The sequence below is a fragment of the Entelurus aequoreus genome, linkage group LG24 (genome assembly GCF_033978785.1).
Source record: "Entelurus aequoreus isolate RoL-2023_Sb linkage group LG24, RoL_Eaeq_v1.1, whole genome shotgun sequence".
Classification (NCBI taxonomy): domain Eukaryota; kingdom Metazoa; phylum Chordata; class Actinopteri; order Syngnathiformes; family Syngnathidae; genus Entelurus; species Entelurus aequoreus.
Genome location: NC_084754.1, coordinates 42,105,412 through 42,124,492, shown reverse-complemented (window position 1 = coordinate 42,124,492; position 19,081 = coordinate 42,105,412). Strand labels below are relative to the sequence as shown.

At 37.7% G+C, this 19,081-nt stretch overlaps 1 protein-coding gene across 3 annotated transcripts in view; it reads left to right on the top strand.

Annotated features, from left to right (window-relative positions):
• sema3e (sema domain, immunoglobulin domain (Ig), short basic domain, secreted, (semaphorin) 3E) overlaps positions 1 to 19,081 on the top strand; it is a 96,768-nt gene that overhangs the window by 63,527 nt on the left and 14,160 nt on the right. For all 3 annotated transcript variants that reach the window (XM_062035732.1, XM_062035731.1, XM_062035733.1), the window contains exons 6-12: positions 3,196 to 3,312; positions 4,936 to 5,078; positions 5,175 to 5,289; positions 10,203 to 10,272; positions 10,345 to 10,489; positions 13,148 to 13,373; positions 14,634 to 14,725. In XM_062035732.1, the coding sequence (XP_061891716.1) occupies positions 3,196 to 3,312; positions 4,936 to 5,078; positions 5,175 to 5,289; positions 10,203 to 10,272; positions 10,345 to 10,489; positions 13,148 to 13,373; positions 14,634 to 14,725 (908 nt within the window). The remainder of the gene's footprint in view (positions 1 to 3,195; positions 3,313 to 4,935; positions 5,079 to 5,174; positions 5,290 to 10,202; positions 10,273 to 10,344; positions 10,490 to 13,147; positions 13,374 to 14,633; positions 14,726 to 19,081) is intronic.

Genomic DNA, 19,081 nt, shown 5'->3' with positions numbered 1-19,081 from the left:
AGCTTGATAAGTACGGCCCCAGGTCTCAAACTCAAGGCCGGGGGTTAGATGTGGCCCCCTTCATTTTATTTGGCCCTTGAAAGCCTGGAAATAATATGTATCAATAAAGTACGTTTCTTACTAAATGTAATATTTCTTTCTATTTTGGCAGAAAAAAAAAAAAGTACTCCATTTAATCGCAAGTTATGTTAAGTTAAATATTGTCTATTTATGCAAAAATATGCAATGACGTGGCGACTTGTCCAGGGTGTACCCTGCCTTCCGCCCGAATGCAGCTGAGATAGGCTCCAGCATCCCCCTGCTACTCCAAAAGGGATGGATGGATGTTATTAAAAATTCTAACCATTTTTAAATAGAAATAAATACTAATAATAATGATTTCAAAGCAAGTTGTCCATCAAATGGTGCAATGTAAAAGTAGCAATAGATTTCATGGTGAAATTGTGAAATTTACTGTGCTTTTTACAGCATTTTTCTCTAAGTGAAAAAAACTGTACTTGGTTTTTTTTCCTGTAATAAACTGTGGTGCCGTTTTGGCATGTACAGTAATACACCCAAAAATCTACAGTTATTGATTTGCAGTAAAAACAACAAAAAAACAGACAAACTGACAGCTCAGGTGCCAACATTTTACTGTAAAATTGCATTTTTATTTACAGTAAAAAAACAAATGTAAATTTTAAAGAAAAATTCTGGCAACTGAGCTGCCTTTTTTATTTAAATTTTTAAATTTTTTTTACCATTAAAACAGCAGTACTGTTTTTTCTATTTACAGTAATATACACTACCGTATTTTCCGGAGTATAAGTCCCTCCGGAGAATAAGTCGCACCGGCCGAAAATGCATAATAAAGAAGGAAAACAACATACAGTATATAAGTCACATTTTTTGGGGAAATGTATTTGATAAAAGCCAACACCAAGAATAGACATTTGAAAGGCAATTTAAAATAAATAAAGAATAGTGAACAACAGGCTGAATAAGTGTACGTTATATGAGGCATAAATAACCAACTGAGAACGTGCCTGGTATGTTAACGTAACATATTATGGTAAGAGTCATTCAAATAACTATAACATATAGAACATGCTATACGTTTACCAAACAATCTGTCACTCCTAATCGCTAAATCCCATGAAATCTTATACGTCTAGTCCAGGGGTCGGCAACCCGCGGCTCTAGAGCCGCATGTGGCTCTTTAGCGCCGCCCTAGTGGCTCTCTGAAGCTTTTTCAAAAATGTATGAAAAATGGAAAAAGATGAGGGGGAAAAAAACCTTTTTTTTTTGTTTTAGTATGGTTTCTGTGGGAGGACAAACATGACACAAACCTCCCTAATTGTTATAAAGCACACTGTTTGTATTAAACATGCTTCACTGATTCGAGTATTTGGCGAGCACCGTTTTGTCCTACTAATTTTGGCGGTCCTTGAACTCACCTTTAGTTTGTTTCCATGTATAACTTTCTCCGACTTCCTAGGACGTGTTTTATGCCACTTCTTTTTCTGTCTCATTTTGTCCACCAAACTGTTAACGTTGTGCGTGAATACACAAAGGTGAGTTTTGTTGATGTTATTGACTTGTGCTAATCAGACATATTTGGTCACTGCATGACTGCAAGCTAATCGATGCTAACATGCTATTTAGCCTAGCTATATGTACATATTGCATCATTATGCCTCATTTGTAGCTATATTTGAGCTCATTTAGTTTCCTTTAAGTCATCTCAATTCAATGTATATCTCATGACACACTATCTGTATGTAATATGGCTTCTAATTTGTTGCGGCTCCAGACAGATTTGTTTTTGTATTTTTGCTCCAATATGGCTCTTTCAACATTTTGGGTTGCCGACCCCTGGTCTAGTCTCTTACGTGAATGAGCTAAATAATATTATTTCATATTTTACACTAATGTGTTAATAATTTCACACATAAGTCGCTCCTGAGTATAAGTCGCACCCCCGGCCAAACTATGAAAAAAACTGCGACTTATAGTCCGAAAAATATAGTACATTTCGAGGTGAAATTATTGCAACTTACCTTAATTTTTTTTTTTTACTTAGACTTAGACAAACTTTATTGATCCACAAAGGAAATTGTTCCACACAGTAGCTCAGTTACAAAGGATGGAAAGTGTAAGGATGGAAAGGATAATGCAGGTATTAAGTAGACTAAAAATGTACCACAGTAGCAATATAAATTATAACATATATGTAATATTTATTTACTATATATACAGTACCGTATCTTTCGGACTATAAGTCACAGTTTTTTTCAAAGTTTGGCCGGGGGTGTGACTTATACTCAGGAGCGACTTATGTGTGAAATTATTAACACATTAGCGTAAAATATCAAATCATATTATTTAGCTCATTCACGTAAGAGACTAGACGTATAAGATTTCATGGGATTTAGCGATGAGGAGTGACAGATTGTTTGGTAAACGTATAGCATGTTCTATATGTTATAGTTATTTGAATGACTCTTACCATAATATGTTACGTTAACATACCAGGCACGTTCTCAGTTGGTTATTTATGCCTCATATAACGTACACTTATTCAGCCTGTTGTTCACTATTCTTTATTTATTTTAAATTGCCTTTCAAATGTCTATTCTTGGTGTTGGCTTTTATCAAATACATTTCCCTAAAAAATGCGACTTATATATGTTTTTTTCCTTCTTTATCATGCATTTTCGGCAGGTGCACCTTATACTCCGGAGCGATTTATACTCCGAAACATACGGTATATAATACATACTGATATATTATTATATAATATTTTTATATAATATATACAATATATAACAAATCCCAATTACCATGTACAATATTACAGTATATGTAACAGCTGCAGCAAAAAACAAAAAACATAGAAGCGGTCGACAGATATCATCAATTGCATTTACATTTTAGTTTCTAAAAAATCTACTAAAAAAATGCATTAAAAAAATGTGTAATAATAGTATTCCCTGTTAGAAGTGGCCCTTCCAGGACCAAACATAACTGCCATGTGGCCCTCAGTGAAAACCACTTTGACACCTCTGCTCTACAATCCCTGCATCAATATTTATTGTTATGCTGACATGTTTACACTAGTCTTTTTTTTGTTATGACACAACACTGCCATCTTGTGGCCGTGTTTGCTGATGCAATGCCCTGTCATGACCTGTTGCCCACCTGCTTCGTCCCCAGGAGGAGAGATGTTTGTTGGCCTTTACACGGACTATTGGGAGAACGACGCCGCCTTGTGTCGCCTCAACAACCGCACCTACACACGCACCGAGAGAGACGACAGGCAGCAACTCAACGGTTGGTTCAGTCCATCGTTTTGATTTGTATTCAACTTGCTGGGAATGTGCGGCACTGCTTCAATTTACAAGCTGAATTGGTTCTGTGACTTACCTCAAAGCAATGTCTCCCATTATATGTATATATCTATATGTATGTATATGTATATGTATATATGTACATACTGTATATATACACTACCGTTCAAAAGTTTGGGGTCACATTGAAATGTCCTTATGTTTGAAGGAAAAGCACTGTACTTTTCAATGAAGATAACTTTAATCTAGTCTTAGCTTTAAAGAAATACACTCTATACATTGCTAATGTGGTAAATGACTATTCTAGCTGCAAATGTCTGGTTTTTGGTGCAATATCTACATAGGTGTATAGAGGCCCATTTCCTGCAACTATCACTCCAGTGTTCTAATGGTACAATGTGTTTGCTCATTGGCTCAGAAGGCTAATTGATGATTAGAAAACCCTTGTGCAATCATGTTCACACATCTGAAAACACTTTAGCTCGTTACAGAAGCTACAAAACTGACCTTCCTTTGAGCAGATTGAGTTTCTGGAGCATCACATTTGTGGGGTCAATTAAACGCTCAAAATGGCCAGAAAAAAGAGAATTTTCATCTGAAACTCGACAGTCTATTCTTGTTCTTCAAAATGAAGGCTATTCCACAAAATTGTTTGGGTGACCCCAAACTTTTGAACGGTAGTATATATATATATATATATATATATATATATATATATATATATATATATATATATATATATATATATATATGTATATATATATATATGTATAAATATATATGTATGTAGCCTTGTGGGGAGGCGAGGCCGGCGGATCAGCTTATCCACTCGCGGCAGTTAAAGGGCGCGGCCGAGAGCGACGAGAGGGAGAGGAGACGGAGAAAAGGCAGCTGCTAAAAGACCACGCCAAAGGCGACGTGCTGCTGAAAAGCAGACGCAGACGGGAGGAAACCATCCTCGGCTACCACGGGCACGACGGAGCCGTGCTGCTGAAAAGTAGACGGCAACCGAAGGTGACGTGCTGCTGGAAAGCAGACGGCGGACGGAGGGAAACCACGTAAGAGGCAGCTGCTGGAAAGCAGCCAAAGACTGCTTTCCAGCTGAAAAATAAAGAAGTCTAACCCGTCTCATGCAAATGTCTTCCCTGAAATGGTCCTGAGAACCCGCATGGCAGTGGGGACTGCCACAAGCCTGTTTCGCAGGTTTCCCTGCTCGTCAGGGGATTTTATATTATATATATTATAGATAGATAGTACATAGTATCATATTCCGCTCTACCCTGGTACTGAGCACTGTATAACGGATAAACCACAGAAACCTTAATAATCAAGTTTTAATATATTGCGAGAATCTGTTTGAATCGGGAATGGAATGAAATCCAATGGTCAGTTGTTGGAAGATTGACATTCTCAATGATTATTATGGGCCTGCTTGGTAGAGCTGATCGCTAATGTCAAACAACATTTATTAGTTTGGGCCAAATAAATCCAGTTGACTTGAAACTTCTCACCGAGGTCCTTATCCTCGTCCTCCGCAAAACAAAAAGTCTCACTGACCTTTGTGCTATTGTTAGCACACATGTCTGACAATGTCCTCTGTCCTCAGAAGCCATATTTGTGGGCTCTGCAGTTATCCCTGACAACGACGACAAAGACGACGACAAGGTTTACTTCTTCTTCACCGAACGCGAGTTGGATGCCGAGGGGGTGAAAAAGGCCGTCTACACCCGCGTTGGTCGGGTCTGCGCTGTACGGGTTTGATTTACTGACTGCTGGACACAATGAGTCATGCAACCATAGTGCTGAGAGTGTTGGTCCATCCTCCATGTTCTCTGAACCCCTCAGAACGACCAAGGAGGACAGAGGATGCTGGTCAATAGATGGAGCTCCTTTCTAAAAACGCGCCTGGTCTGCTCCGTGGCTGGACCTGACGGACTCGATACGCACTTTGATTTACTCGGTGAGGACATGTGTGTGCACCTCCTTAGTTTGAGGTTCATACCAACAGGTTTGCAGAATGAACCCTAAGCTAACAGTAAATCTCCCATTTTGAATGACATGTTTACAATCAATATGTATGGATGTCCTACATACACACAACAATCTGCTTTTACACCACTTTAGAAACAAGTCAAATGGCCTAACTCAGGGGTCGGCAACCTTTACCACTCAAAGAGCCATTTTGGCAAGTTTCACAAATTAAAGAAAGTAATGGGAGCCACAAAAATTTTTTTAAAAGAAAAACACCGCATACAAAGCTTAAATGCTTTGTGCTATGTTCACCAGGGGTCTCCGACACACGCACCGGCACGCACTTAAATGTGGAAATTTGATGTTAGTGCAGCCCGCGAGTTTTGAATGAATGGCACTTGATAGTGTCATACTTGCCATCCCTCTCATTTTTCCCGGGAGACTCCCGAATATCAGAGCGTGATGACACTGCATTTGGCGCCCTCTACAGTCTGCCCTAACGGTGTACCTGCTCGACCACACGTAGAATGCAACTTCAGCTTGCTCACGTAAGTGACAGCAAGGCGTACTAACTCAGCAGCCACACATCTTACACTGACGGTACCAATACCCAGAATCCCATGCAGCCCTAACTCTTCCGCTCAACCAACGCACGGAGAGGGGGGGGGGGGGGTTGATGTGTGGGGGGATTTGGTGGTAGCGGGGTGTATAATGTAGACCGGAAGAGTTAGGGCTGCATGGGATTCTGGGTAATGGTTGTGTTGTGTTTATGTTGTGTTACGGTGGGATGTTCTCCAGAAATGTGTTTTTCATTCTTTTTTGGTGTGGGTTCACAGTGTGGCGCATATTTGTAACGTAACAATGTTAAAGTTGTTTGATACGGCTACCGTCAGTGTAAGCTGTGTGGCTGATGAGTAAGTATGCTTTGCTGTCTCCTGTGTGTGCAATTAATAACAACATGCAACATGTGGCTAGACTGGTACGCTGTATGTAAATGCTATAGAGGACAATTGCTGCAGTGCAGTTAGGGCATGCCCTTTATTTAGTAATTAGAGTGTAAATAGGATTATTTTTTCCCTGGGAGTAATCTATGAGAGACACTGAGATCCATAAGTCTCCTGGGAAAATCGGGGGGGTCGGCATGTATGTAGCTGAGCCGCATCAGAGTGGTCAAGGAGCCGCATGCGGCTCCGGAGCCGCGGGTTGCCGACCCCTGGCCTAACTGGATTTGATCCAAAATGACATAGTACTTTGTTTGGCCTTATAGCGTAGATAATATATTTTGCTAGATGATCAGTGTTGGGACTAACGCGTTACAAACTGTAACGCCGTTAGTTTCGGCGGTAACTAGTAATCTAACACGTTATTTTTTATATACAGTAACTCAGTTATCGTTACTACATGATGCGTTACTGCGTTATTTTACGTTATTTTTTATGTAGTATCGGCTAAAAACAGAAGATCTGAGTGTGTTTTATTGGAGCGCTGCAGTGTCGTCCTTCTGATTCTTCCTGTGTCACAACACGGATAAGAGAAGAGGCGCTGTGTGTGTATGTCTGGGTGTGGGTGTGGGGAGGGGAGGGGAGGGGGGCGTGTGTCTGTGTTTACTAACGAGACATCAGAGTGGAGCTGTAGCCGAGTTTCTTAACATGGAGATATTCTAGACCAGGGGTCGGCAACCCGCGGCTCTAGAGCCGCATGCAGCTCTAGAGCCGCATGCGGCTCTTTAGCGCCACCCTAGTGGCTCTCTGGAGATTTTTCAAAAATGTATGAAGAATGGAAAAAGATGAGGGGGAAAAAATCTATTTTTTTGTTTAGTATGGTTTCTGTAGGAGGACAAACATGACACTAATTGTTATAAATCACACTGCTTGTATTAAACATGCTTCACTGATTCGAGTATTTGGCGAGCGCCGTTTTGTCCTACTAATTTTGGCGGTCCTTGAACTCACCGTATAGTTTGTTTACATGTATAACTTTCTCCGACTTTCTAGGACGTGTTTTATGCCACTTTTTTTCTGTCTCATTTTGTCCACCACACTTTTAACAATGTGCATGAATGCACAAAGGTGAGTTTTGTTGATGTTATTGACTTGTGTGGAGTGCTAATCAGACATATTTGGTCACTGCATGACTGCAAGCTAATCGATGCTAACATGCTATTTAGGCTAGCGATATGTACATATTGCATCATTATGCCTCATTTGTAGCTATATTTGAGCTCATTTACTTTCCTTTAAGTCATCTTAATTAAATGTATATCCCATGACACATGTAATATGGCTTTTAATTTTTTGCGGCTCCAGACAGATTTGTTTTTGTATTTTTGGTCCAATATGGCTCTTTCAACATTTTGGGTTGCCGACCCCTGTTCTAGACTGACCATGCGTCCTCTTTTCCCCGGACATGTCTTCTTTTGCGGGGCTGTTTGGGCGGAGTTTCTTAAATGCCTCAAATGTCCGGCATTTTGAGTTAGGGTTGCGTGTATTTTCAAAGTACGTTCAGGGTAAAGAAGGGGTTAAAAACAAAACAAATTGTGCGCACGCAGCATTCGTGAGGGAGGAGCAGAGACAGAAAGAGCGAGAGAGCGAGGGAGTGGATTGATTGATTGAGACTTTTATTAGTAGATTGCACAGTACAGTACATATTCCCTACAATTGACCACTAAATGGTAACACCCGAATAAGTTTTTCAACTTGTTTAAGTCGGGGTCCACGTTAATCAATTTCTTTCAAACTGTTCAATTACTTCACTTAAATATTACACTTTGAAAACTTTCTAGGGGAAAATATTGCATATGTTGTTTTTGCAGGGTTTTATTCCACAAAAAGGCATACAACATAAAAAACCCAAAACTTTTTATTGACAAATAGATCTGAAGTTAATCTAAAGACCTAAGGTTTGAAAGTAAAAAAACATTTTTAAAGCTGCCCTTGCTCAAAAAATAACAATGAATTAAAATCAATGATGTTATAAATGATTGTTATATTTAAGGCTCCAATTACAAACCCCGTTTTCATATGAGTTGGGAAATTGTGTTAGATGTAAATATAAATGGAATACAATGATTTGCAAATCATTTTCAACCCATATTCAGTTGAATATGCTACAAAGACAACATATTTGATGTTCAAACTGATAAACATTTTTTTTTGTGCAAATAATCATTAACTTTAGAATTTGATGCCAGCAACACGTGCCAAAGAAGTTGGGAAAGGTGGCAATAAATACTGATAAAGTTGAGGAATGCTCATCAAACACTTATTTGGAACATCCCACAGGTGAACGGGCAAATTGGAAACAGGTGGGTGCCATGATTGGGTATAAAAGTAAAATCCATGAAATGCTCAGTCATTCACAAACAAGGATGAGGCGAGGGTCATCACTTTGTCAACAAATGCGTGAGCAAATTGTTGAACAGTTTAAGAAAAACCTTTCTCAACCAGCTATTGCAAGGAATTAAGGGATTTCACCATCTACGGTCCGTAATATCATCAAAGGGTTCAGAGAATCTGGAGAAATCACTGCACGTAAGCAGCTAAGCCCGTGACCTTCGATCCCTCAGGCTGTACTGCATCAACAAGCGACATCAGTGTGTAAAGGATATCACCACATGGGCTCAGGAACACTTTAGAAACCCACTGTCAGTAACTACAGTTGGTCGCTACATCTGTAAGTGCAAGTTAAAACTCTCCTATGCAAGGCGAAAACTGTTTATCAACAACACCCAGAAACGCTGTCGGCTTCGCTGGGCTTGAGCTCATCTAAGATGGACTGATACAAAGTGGAAAAGTGTTCAGTGGTCTGACGAGTCAAAATTTCAAATTGTTTTTGGAAACTGTGGACGTCGTGTCCTCCGGACCAAAGAGGAAAAGAACCCTCCGGATTGTTATAGGCACAAAGTTGAAAAGCCAGCATGTGTGATGGTATGGGGGTGTATTAGTGCCCAAGACATGGGTAACTTACACATCTGTGAAGGTGCCATTAATGCTGAAAGGTACATACAGGTTTTGGAGCAAAATATGTTGCCATCCAAGCAACGTTACCATGGACGCCCCTGCTTATTTCAGCAAGACAATGCCAAGTCACGTGTTACATCAACGTGGCTTCATAGTAAAAGAGTGCGGGTACTAGACTGGCCTGCCTTTAGTCCAGACCTGTCTCCCATTGAAAATGTGTGGCGCATTATGAAGCCTAAAATACCACAAGGGAGACCCCCGGACTGTTGAACAACTTAAGCTGTACATCAAGCAAGAATGGGAAAGAATTCCACCTGAGAAGCTTCAAAAATGTGTCTCCTCAGTTCCCAAACGTTTACTGTGTGTTGTTAAAAGGAAAGGCCATGTAACACAGTGGTGAACATGCCCTTTCCCAACTACTTTGGCACGTGTTGCAGCCATGAAATTCTAAGTTAATTATTATTTGCAAAAAAACAATAAAGTTTATGAGTTTGAACATCAAATATCTTGTCTTTGTAGTGCATTCAATTGAATATGGGTTGAAAAGGATTTGCAAATCATTGTATTCCGTTTATATTTACATCTAACACAATTTCCCAACTTATATGGAAACAGGGTTTGTATGTGTTTGTTTTTTTAAAATGAAAACATTCAAAATGCTTTGATTTTTCAGTGTGAAAAGTTTGGTAATAAAACAAAATTTCTTTTAAAATTTTTGAACGTAAATTTGTGCAATGAATCTGCATTCGTACAAGATCAGTGCAATCATGTTTTGTCTTTAGTCACATGAGTTAGCACGTTAGCTTTGACAGCCCTCTTAACAAGACATTTCATGCCATATTTGTCATCGTTTTCTTTATCGAAGCGAAACTGCTGCCAAATGCACAGTATGCAGAAAAACACCAACAAGTCAAAATAATGTCAACAAAACTGACAATTTCAGAGGACGTCTACGTTCTGAAGAGCAAAGACAAGAAAACCCCAGAAATCTTTGGCCTCTTCAGCACAACAAGGTGAGGTCGATTTGATCAAATCCCCACAGCGTTATTGATATTGCCAATTATTGATCCAGCTTTGTCCTGCAGTGCGGTGTTTAAAGGCTACGCGGTGTGTGTCTACCACATGGACGACATCAGAGCGGCGTTCAACGGTCCCTTCGCCTTCCGAGAAAGACCCGAGCATCACTGGATGCCCTCTGAGGACAGAGTACCTTACCCACGACCCGGATCTGTAAGTCTGTCATGCACAGTGTTGGGACTAACGCGTTACAAAGTAACGCGTTATTGTAACACCGTTAGTTTTGGTGGTAACTAGTAATCTAACGCGTTATTTTTTATATTCAGTAACTCAGTTACTGTTACTACATGATGCGTTATTACATAAAAAATAACGTAAAATAACACAGTATCGGCTAGAAACAGAAGATCTGAGTGCGTTTTATTGGAGCGCTGCGGTGTCGTCCTTCTGTGTCACAAGGAAAAGAAAAGGTGTGCTTTGTGTGGGTGAGGGGGGCTCCCATACCGTAGTCGAGGAGCGCAGGGGAGACGTTTCTCCAGGGCCTATGTATTGCGGGGCTAACAACCTTCACTTTACCCGGCAGTGGGTCTTTATAGCTCCAGACTCGAGGGTGAATGACGAGGCCGGCGGTTTGTTACAACTTTGTGACTTTATTGGTGTCTTGCACGCTCCCTCACCTCTCTCGCCCACTCACTCACTGACGTCACTCACCTCACATGCTGTCGTATCTTAAAGGGCCACACACACACACATACGCTACTCTCATAACAACTAACAAGACATCATGGCGAAGCCAGAAGTCGAGTTTTTTAACATGGAGACATTCTCAATACTTTTCTTTTGTCGAGCACAAAAAAAAGAAAATTTTAGTTAATTGTAAGTTGTGTCTTGGATCAAAGATCCCATCTACTTAAAGTTAAAGTTAAAGTGCCAATGATTGTCTCACACACACACTAGGTGTGGCGAAATTCTTCACTGCATTTGACCCATCACCCTTGATCACCCCCTGGGAGGTGAGGGAAGCAGTGAGCAGCAGCAGTGACCGCGCCCGGGAATACTGCCCAAAACGGCAATTCAAATCTGCTGAAACAGCTACAAAAGCCACATGCTTCGACGAAGCTAGTAAAGAGAGACACAGACTCCGATGCCACTTCAGCTCCACTTAAGGATTTTAACGGAGGGACTGCTAGCCAGGACAACCTTGATAGAGCCATTGCAGCGTATGTGCTAGAAGACATGCAGGCTATTTCTACAGTGGAGTCACCCGCTTTCAGGCAGCTAGTTAGCATGATACCGGCGTCAAACAGCAAATTGCAAGGAGAACATGTTCCAAGTACCTGGACAGTGAGCACATAAACATGGAAAGCGAGCTAAAGAAAACACTCCAAACTCTGCCTCTGCTCATCATTCAGCATTGAAGGTACACACTCTATGTCAATTCTCTTATATACTCTTTCATTCTACACTTCTAGAGTGTTTGATTATCACATCACTCTAAATCAGTGGTTCTTAACCTGGGTTCGATCGAACCCTAGGGGTTCGGTGAGTCGGGCTCATGGGTTCGGCGGAGGTCAAGACACACCCGACTCATTGTGTAAATAAAAACTTCTCCCTATCTGCGTATTACGGATACGGCAACAGCAGAAGTCAGACTGATTTGCAGGTGTGTAATTTGTTGTGATTTTATGCACTGTGTTGGTTTTGTTCTTTGAACAAGGTGATGTTCATGCACCGTTGATTTTGTGCACCAGTAATAAAACATGGTAACACTTTAGTATGGGGAACATATTCACCATTGATTAGTTGCTTATTAACATGCAAATTAGTAACATATTGGCTCTTAACTAGTTATTATTAAGTATTATTAATGCCTTATTCGGCATGGCCTTATTATAACCCTAACCCTCTAACCCTGGCCCTAACCCTCTAACCCTAACCCTCACCAAATAACTCTAAATTAAGTCTTTGTTACTTAGAATATGTTCCCCATACTAAAGTGTTACCAAAAACATATAACTTTATCTTGAATTAGAAAAAAAACAAAACTTTTCACTAAAGAAGGGTTCTGTGAATGTGCATATGAAACTGGTGGGGTTCGGTACCTCCAACAAGGTTAAGAACCACTGGACTATAAAGTTCACAAACATAAAGATGGATCCTAGTGGGCCAGGGCAATCTTTCCTTATCTCTAAACTAAAACTGGGGAAATGTGTAGAGTGTTCTGGGCTTCAGTACAGTGTTGATCTCCTGAATACATGATTTTATTTCCGAATTCCTTGAGAGAAAAAAAATGCCTGGTTAGGCTTTGTGTATGTCATGTGTCTTCTTTGGGTGAAGCCAGGTTTACAGCTACGTTGTTATTGTGCTGTTTGTTACTTATGTATGTTATGTTGCAGTTATTTAAAATAGTTTTGTCAATTTGTTCTGGCCTGAAATAAATTGTCCCTTTGAAACATATCTTTGTCTTTGTGTGTTGTATGTAGACCACATTGCTTAGCAGAGTTCAGTGATGCAAATGCATGTCAAGTTGATCAACACATTGTATTATTCTCCAGTGCAGTAACAGTACTGAAATGAAGGCTAAAAGGGCATTAATGGGAGCCTTAAAAAAAAGAAGAAAAAAAGAAGTAACTAAATAGTTACTTTTCACAGTAACACACTACTTTTTGGTGTAAGTAACTGAGTTAGTAACTGAGTTACTTTTGAAATAAAGTAACAAGTAATTGTAACTAGTTACTGGTTTTCAGTAACTAACCCAACACTGGTCATGCATTCCTAGAAAACACACTGCTGAGTACTCACAGCGACAGGTCCCAGACATGGTGCGTTGTCGTCATCAAACAGCCTCTAAATGCGTGCTCTCGTTGACAGTGTGCCAGCAAAGTGAGCGGCGGGGGATTCTCCAGCTCCAAAGAGTTTCCAGATGAAGTTCTGCGCTTCGTGCGTGCTCACCCCGTCATGTATCGCCCCGTCGGACCGCAACACCAAAGGCCCGTCTTCCTGCAGACGGAGAGAGGCGGCAGGAAGTTGACCCAGATTGCGGTTGACAGGGTCCAAGCCCAGGATGGACACTACCATGTCCTCTACATCGGCACAGGTGCACATGCTTCCTCAATCATTTGTTTTGTGTGTGGAAAAGCTGAGATGACAGTACTTTGAGTACAAACCCCGTTTCCATATGAGTTGGGAAATTGTGTTAGATGTAAATATAAACGGAATACAATGATTTGCAAATCATTTTCAACCCATATTCAATTGAATGCACTACAAAGACAACATATTTGATGTTCAAACTCATAAACTTTATTTTTTTTTGCAAATAATAAGTAGTTTAGAATTTCATGGCTGCAACACGTGCCAAAGTAGTTGGGAAAGGGCATGTTCACCACTGTGTTACATGGCCTTTACTTTTAACAACACTCAGTAAACGTTTGGGAACTCAGGAGACACATTTTTTAAGCTTCTCAGGTGGAATTCTTTCCCATTCTTGCTTGATGTACAGCTTAAGTTGTTCAACAGTCCGGGGGTCTCCGTTAGGCAGCGAAGCCGACGGCGTTTCTGGGTGTTGTTGATAAACGATTTTCGCCTTGCATAGGAGAGTTTTAACTTGCACTTACAGATGTAGCGACCAACTGTAGTTACTGACAGTGGGTTTCTGAAGTGTTCCTGAGCCCATGTGGTGATATCCTTTACACACTGATGTCGCTTGTTGATGCAGTACAGTCTGAGGGATGGAAGGTCACGGGCTTAGCTGCTTACGTGCAGTGATTTCTCCAGATTCTCTGAACCCTTTGATGATATTACGGACCGTAGATGGTGAAATCCCTAAATTCCTTGCAATAGCTGGTTGAGAAAGGTTTTTCTTAAACTGTTCAACAATTTGCTCACGCATTTGTTGACAAAGTGGTGACCCTCGCCCCATCCTTGTTTGTGAATGACTGAGCATTTCATGGAATCTACTTTTATACCCAATCATGGCACCCACCTGTTCCCAATTTGCCTGTTCACCTGTGGGATGTTCCAAATAAGTGTTTGATGAGCATTCCTCAACTTTATTACCACCTTTCCCAACTTCTTTGTCACGTGTTGCTGGCATCAAATCCTAAAGTTAATGATTATTTGTAAAAAAAATTTTTTTTATCAGTTTGAACATCAAATATGTTGTCTTTGTAGCATATTCAACTAAATATGGCTTGAAAATGATTCGCAAATCATTGTATTCCGTTTATATTTACATCTAACACAATTTCCCAACTCATATGGAAACGGGGTTTGTACTTAACATATCAGCACATGCAAAAACAAGTTGGTATTTCTTCTTTTTTTTAATGAAAGTTATATTTATATTTTTTTCCAGATGACTCGGCGGTGCTGAAAGTGATCACCATCTACAACCAAGACACCGACACCATGGAGGAAGTTCTCCTGGAGGAGCTGCAAGTATTTAGGGTACAGATTTATGACTTTTGTTCGCCTTGTAATAAAAAATCCACCTTTCATTTTTTTTTAAATGACAAATATAAATATATAATTGAGGTTTTTTTCTTTTTTAAATGGCGTTTTCACTGTCACTGGTAGATGCACATCTCTTCAGGTCACTGGTGTACGTGTGTGCGAGTGACAGGAAAAAAAGCTCTGAGGAGAATTAGTTTGGCTGGTTTTAAACGTTTGCATCCATTTGCCAACATGGATGAAAATGTATTCAAAAGTGTATGGAATATAGTTGAGAATAGAGAGAACAAAGGTCACCTGTTACTTTTCCAGGCAGTTTTCAAACTATATATTTGTTTTAATTTAAGTTAATAAAATAAAAATAATCAACTTCCAAGACCTATTACATTCTAATAATAAATAACACATTAAATAACCTATGAATTGTATTATTATTATTATTATTATAAAGATACTGTTCTATGAAAATAATGATTTTAGTTGATCTCATCAAACACTACTATAATAGGACGTTACTATAAATACTTCAGGTAATTAATTACATTTAATAAAGTAAAATAATGATAATAATAATATTACATTTAATTATTTCCAATTAATTAAAGTTAATGAACGAATAAACATGCATGAGGTTACTATAGTTGGTTATTTGTTAGTATTTTAGACCACTATGATAAAATGATGCTATAAATATTTCAGGTAACTAAATAAACAAAGTACAACAGTAAAAAACAAAAAAAAAACATACGATGAATATTTCAGGTAACTAAATGAAAAAATAAATAAAATAGTAAAAATAATAATAATAATATTCTTATTATTATCATTGTGACTACTACTAATATTAATGACAAAATAAGATAGTGGGTTACTAGTTACTATAAGGCTACTATAATAAAATGATACGATGAATATTTCAGGTAACTAAATGAAAAAAAAAAGTAAAAATAATAATAATAATACTATTATTATTATCATTGTGACTACTACTAATATTACTAACAAAATAAAATAGTGGGTTAGAGGAGCTGGACGAAGTGGCTGGGGAGAGGGAAGTCTGGGCTTCCCTGCTTAGGCTGCTGCCCCCGCGACCCGACCTCGGATAAGCGGAAGAAGATGGATGGATGGATGGATAGTTATTATAAGGCTACTATAATAAAATGATACAATGAATATTTCAGGTAACTAAATGAAAAAAATTAATTAAATAGTAAAAATAATAATAATAATATTCTTATTATTATAATTGTGACTACTACTAATATTAATGACAAAATAAAATAGTGGGTTAGTAGTTACTATAAGGCTACTATAATAAAATGATACGATGAATATTTCAGGTAACCAAATGAAAAAAAAAAAGTAAAATTAATATTATTATTATTATCATTGTGAATACTACTAATATTGATGACAAAATAAAATAGTGGTTTACTAGTTATTATAAGGATAATATAATAGGATGATAAAATAAATATTTCAGGTTAGTAAAAATAAATAAATAAAGTAAAATAGTAGAAATAACAATAATAATAATAATAATAATAATATTATCAAAGTGACTACTAATACTAATGACAAAATAAAATAGTGGGTTACTAGTTAATATAAGGTTACTACAATAGGATCATACTATAAATATTTTGGGTAACTAGATAAAAAAAAAGTAAATTAGTAGAAACAATAATAATAATAACATTATTATTATTATTATTATCACAGTGACTAATAATATTAGTAGTCACAGTGACTAAGCTACTGTAATAGGATGATACTCTAAATTTTTCAGGTAGTTAAATAAATAAATAAAGTACAAAAGAAATAATACTGATAATAATAAAATGTAATTATTTCCTATTGATCAAAGTTATGTACTGCTGAACAAGCATAAGCATACTGTAATAAGACAATACTGTAAATAGTTCAGATAAATAAATAAATAAAATGAAGTATAGCAAAAGTAATTATAATTTTTAGTAGGACTACTACTAAAGATAATAATAATATGCTCAAAAAGGTTCACTACGTCTTCTTATTCATATACTTTTTCAAATGTTCTCGTAATCAGAATTAAAAAATAATAATAATAATAATGATAATAATAAAATATAATTTAAAAATGTTCCTATTGATTTAGGTTATTGTACTGTTAAATATGCATGAGGTAGCTGTATTTAATAATGCATATTGTTACAAGTTACTATACAATACAGTTCTGTTATTGCAGAATCTAAAACACAACATTTTCTAGTGTAATTTGATGAAATATTTGCCTAACAAAATGTTGTATTTTTCTAGGTTCCTACTGCAATAAAACGAAATACAACTAGCTACTACTACTTTAGGCTACTGTAATAGGATAGTCTAAATATTTCTGGTAACTAAATAAATGAATAACTAAAGTACATTAGAAATACAAATAATAATAATAATAATATTATCACTGTGACTACTACTAATATTAATGACAACAAAAAATAGTGGGTTACTAGTTACTATAAGGCTACTATAATAGGATGATACTATAAATAATTCAGGTAATTAAATACATCAAATAAAAAACATTAATAATAATAGTTATTATTATTATTATCATAACAATAATAATAACATTAAATCTAATACTTTCCTATTCGTATAAGCTAATGTATTATTAAACATGTTTGAGGTTACTAGTTGGTTACTAATTACTAGTTACTACTACTTTAGGCTACTGCAATAGGATGATACTCTAAATATTTCTGGTAACTAAATAAATAAACAACTAAAGTATAATAGAAATACAAATAATAATAATAATAATAATATTATCACTGTGACTACTACTAATATTAATGACAACAAAATATAGTGGGTTACTAGTTACTATAAGGCTACTATAATAGGATGATACTATAAATAGTTCAGGTAATTAAATACATCAAATAAAAAACATTAATAATAAAAAATATTATTATTAATTATCAATAATTATAACATTAAATCTAATACTTTCCTATCCGTATAAGCTAATGTACTATTAAACATGTTTGAGGTTACTAGTTGGTTACTAATTACTAGTTATTACTACTTTAGGCTACTGCAATAGGATGATACTCTAAATATTGCAGTTAATTGAATAAATAAAGTAAAAAACCAATAATATTAATAAAAATAATATCACTGTTACTACGAATAATAATGACAAAATAAATTGTAATTATTTCCTATTGATCGAAGTTATGTACTGCTGAACAAGCATAAACATAGGCTACTACAAAAGGACAATACTGTAAATAGTTCAGGTAATTAAATAATTACAATGAAGTACAAACCTCGTTTCCATATGAGTTGAGAAATTGTGTTAGATGTAAATACGGAATACAATGATTTGCAAATCCTTTTCAACCCATATTCAGTTGAATGCACCACAAAGACAAGATATTTCATGTTCAAACTCATAAACTTTTTTTGTTTTTGGCAAATAATAATTAACTTAGAGGGCTGCAACACGTGCCAAAGTAGTTGGGAAAGGGCATGTTCACCACTGTGTTACATGGCCTTTCCTTTTAACAACACTCAGTAAACGTTTGGGATCTGAGGAGACACATTTTTGAAGCTTCTCAGGTGGAATTCTTTCCCATTCTTGCTTGATGTACAGCTTAAGTTGTTCAACAGTCCGGGGGTCTCCGTTGTGGTATTTTAGGCTTCATAATGCGCCACACATTTTCAATGGGAGACAGGTCTGGACTACAGGCAGGCCAGTCTAGTACCCGCACTCTTTTACTATGAAGCTACGTTGATGTAACACGTGGCTTGGCATTGTCTTGCTGAAATAAGCAGGGGCGTCCATCGTAACGTTGCTTGGATGGCAACATATGTTGCTCCAAAACCTGTATGTACCTTTCAGCATTAATGGCGCCTTCACAGATGTGTAAGTTACCCATGTCTTGGGCACTAATACACCCCCATACCATCACAGATGCTGGCTTTTCAACTTTGCGCCTATAACAATCCGGATGGTTCTTTTTCTCTTTGGTCCGGAGGACAGGAGGGCCACAGTTTCCAAACACAATTGGAAATGTGGACTCGTCAGACCACAGAACACTTTTCCACTTTGCATCAGTCCATCTTAGATGAGCTCAGGCCCAGCGAAGCCGACAGCGTTTCTGGGTGTTGTTGATAAACGGTTTTCGCCTTGCATAGGAGAGTTTTAACTTGCACTTAAAGATGTAGCGACCAACTGTAGTTACTGATAGTGGGTTTCTGAAGTGTTCCTGAGCCCATGTGGAGATATCCTTTACACACTGATGTCGCTTGTTGATGCAGTACAGCCTGAGGGATGGAAGGTCACGGGCTTAGCTGCTTACGTGC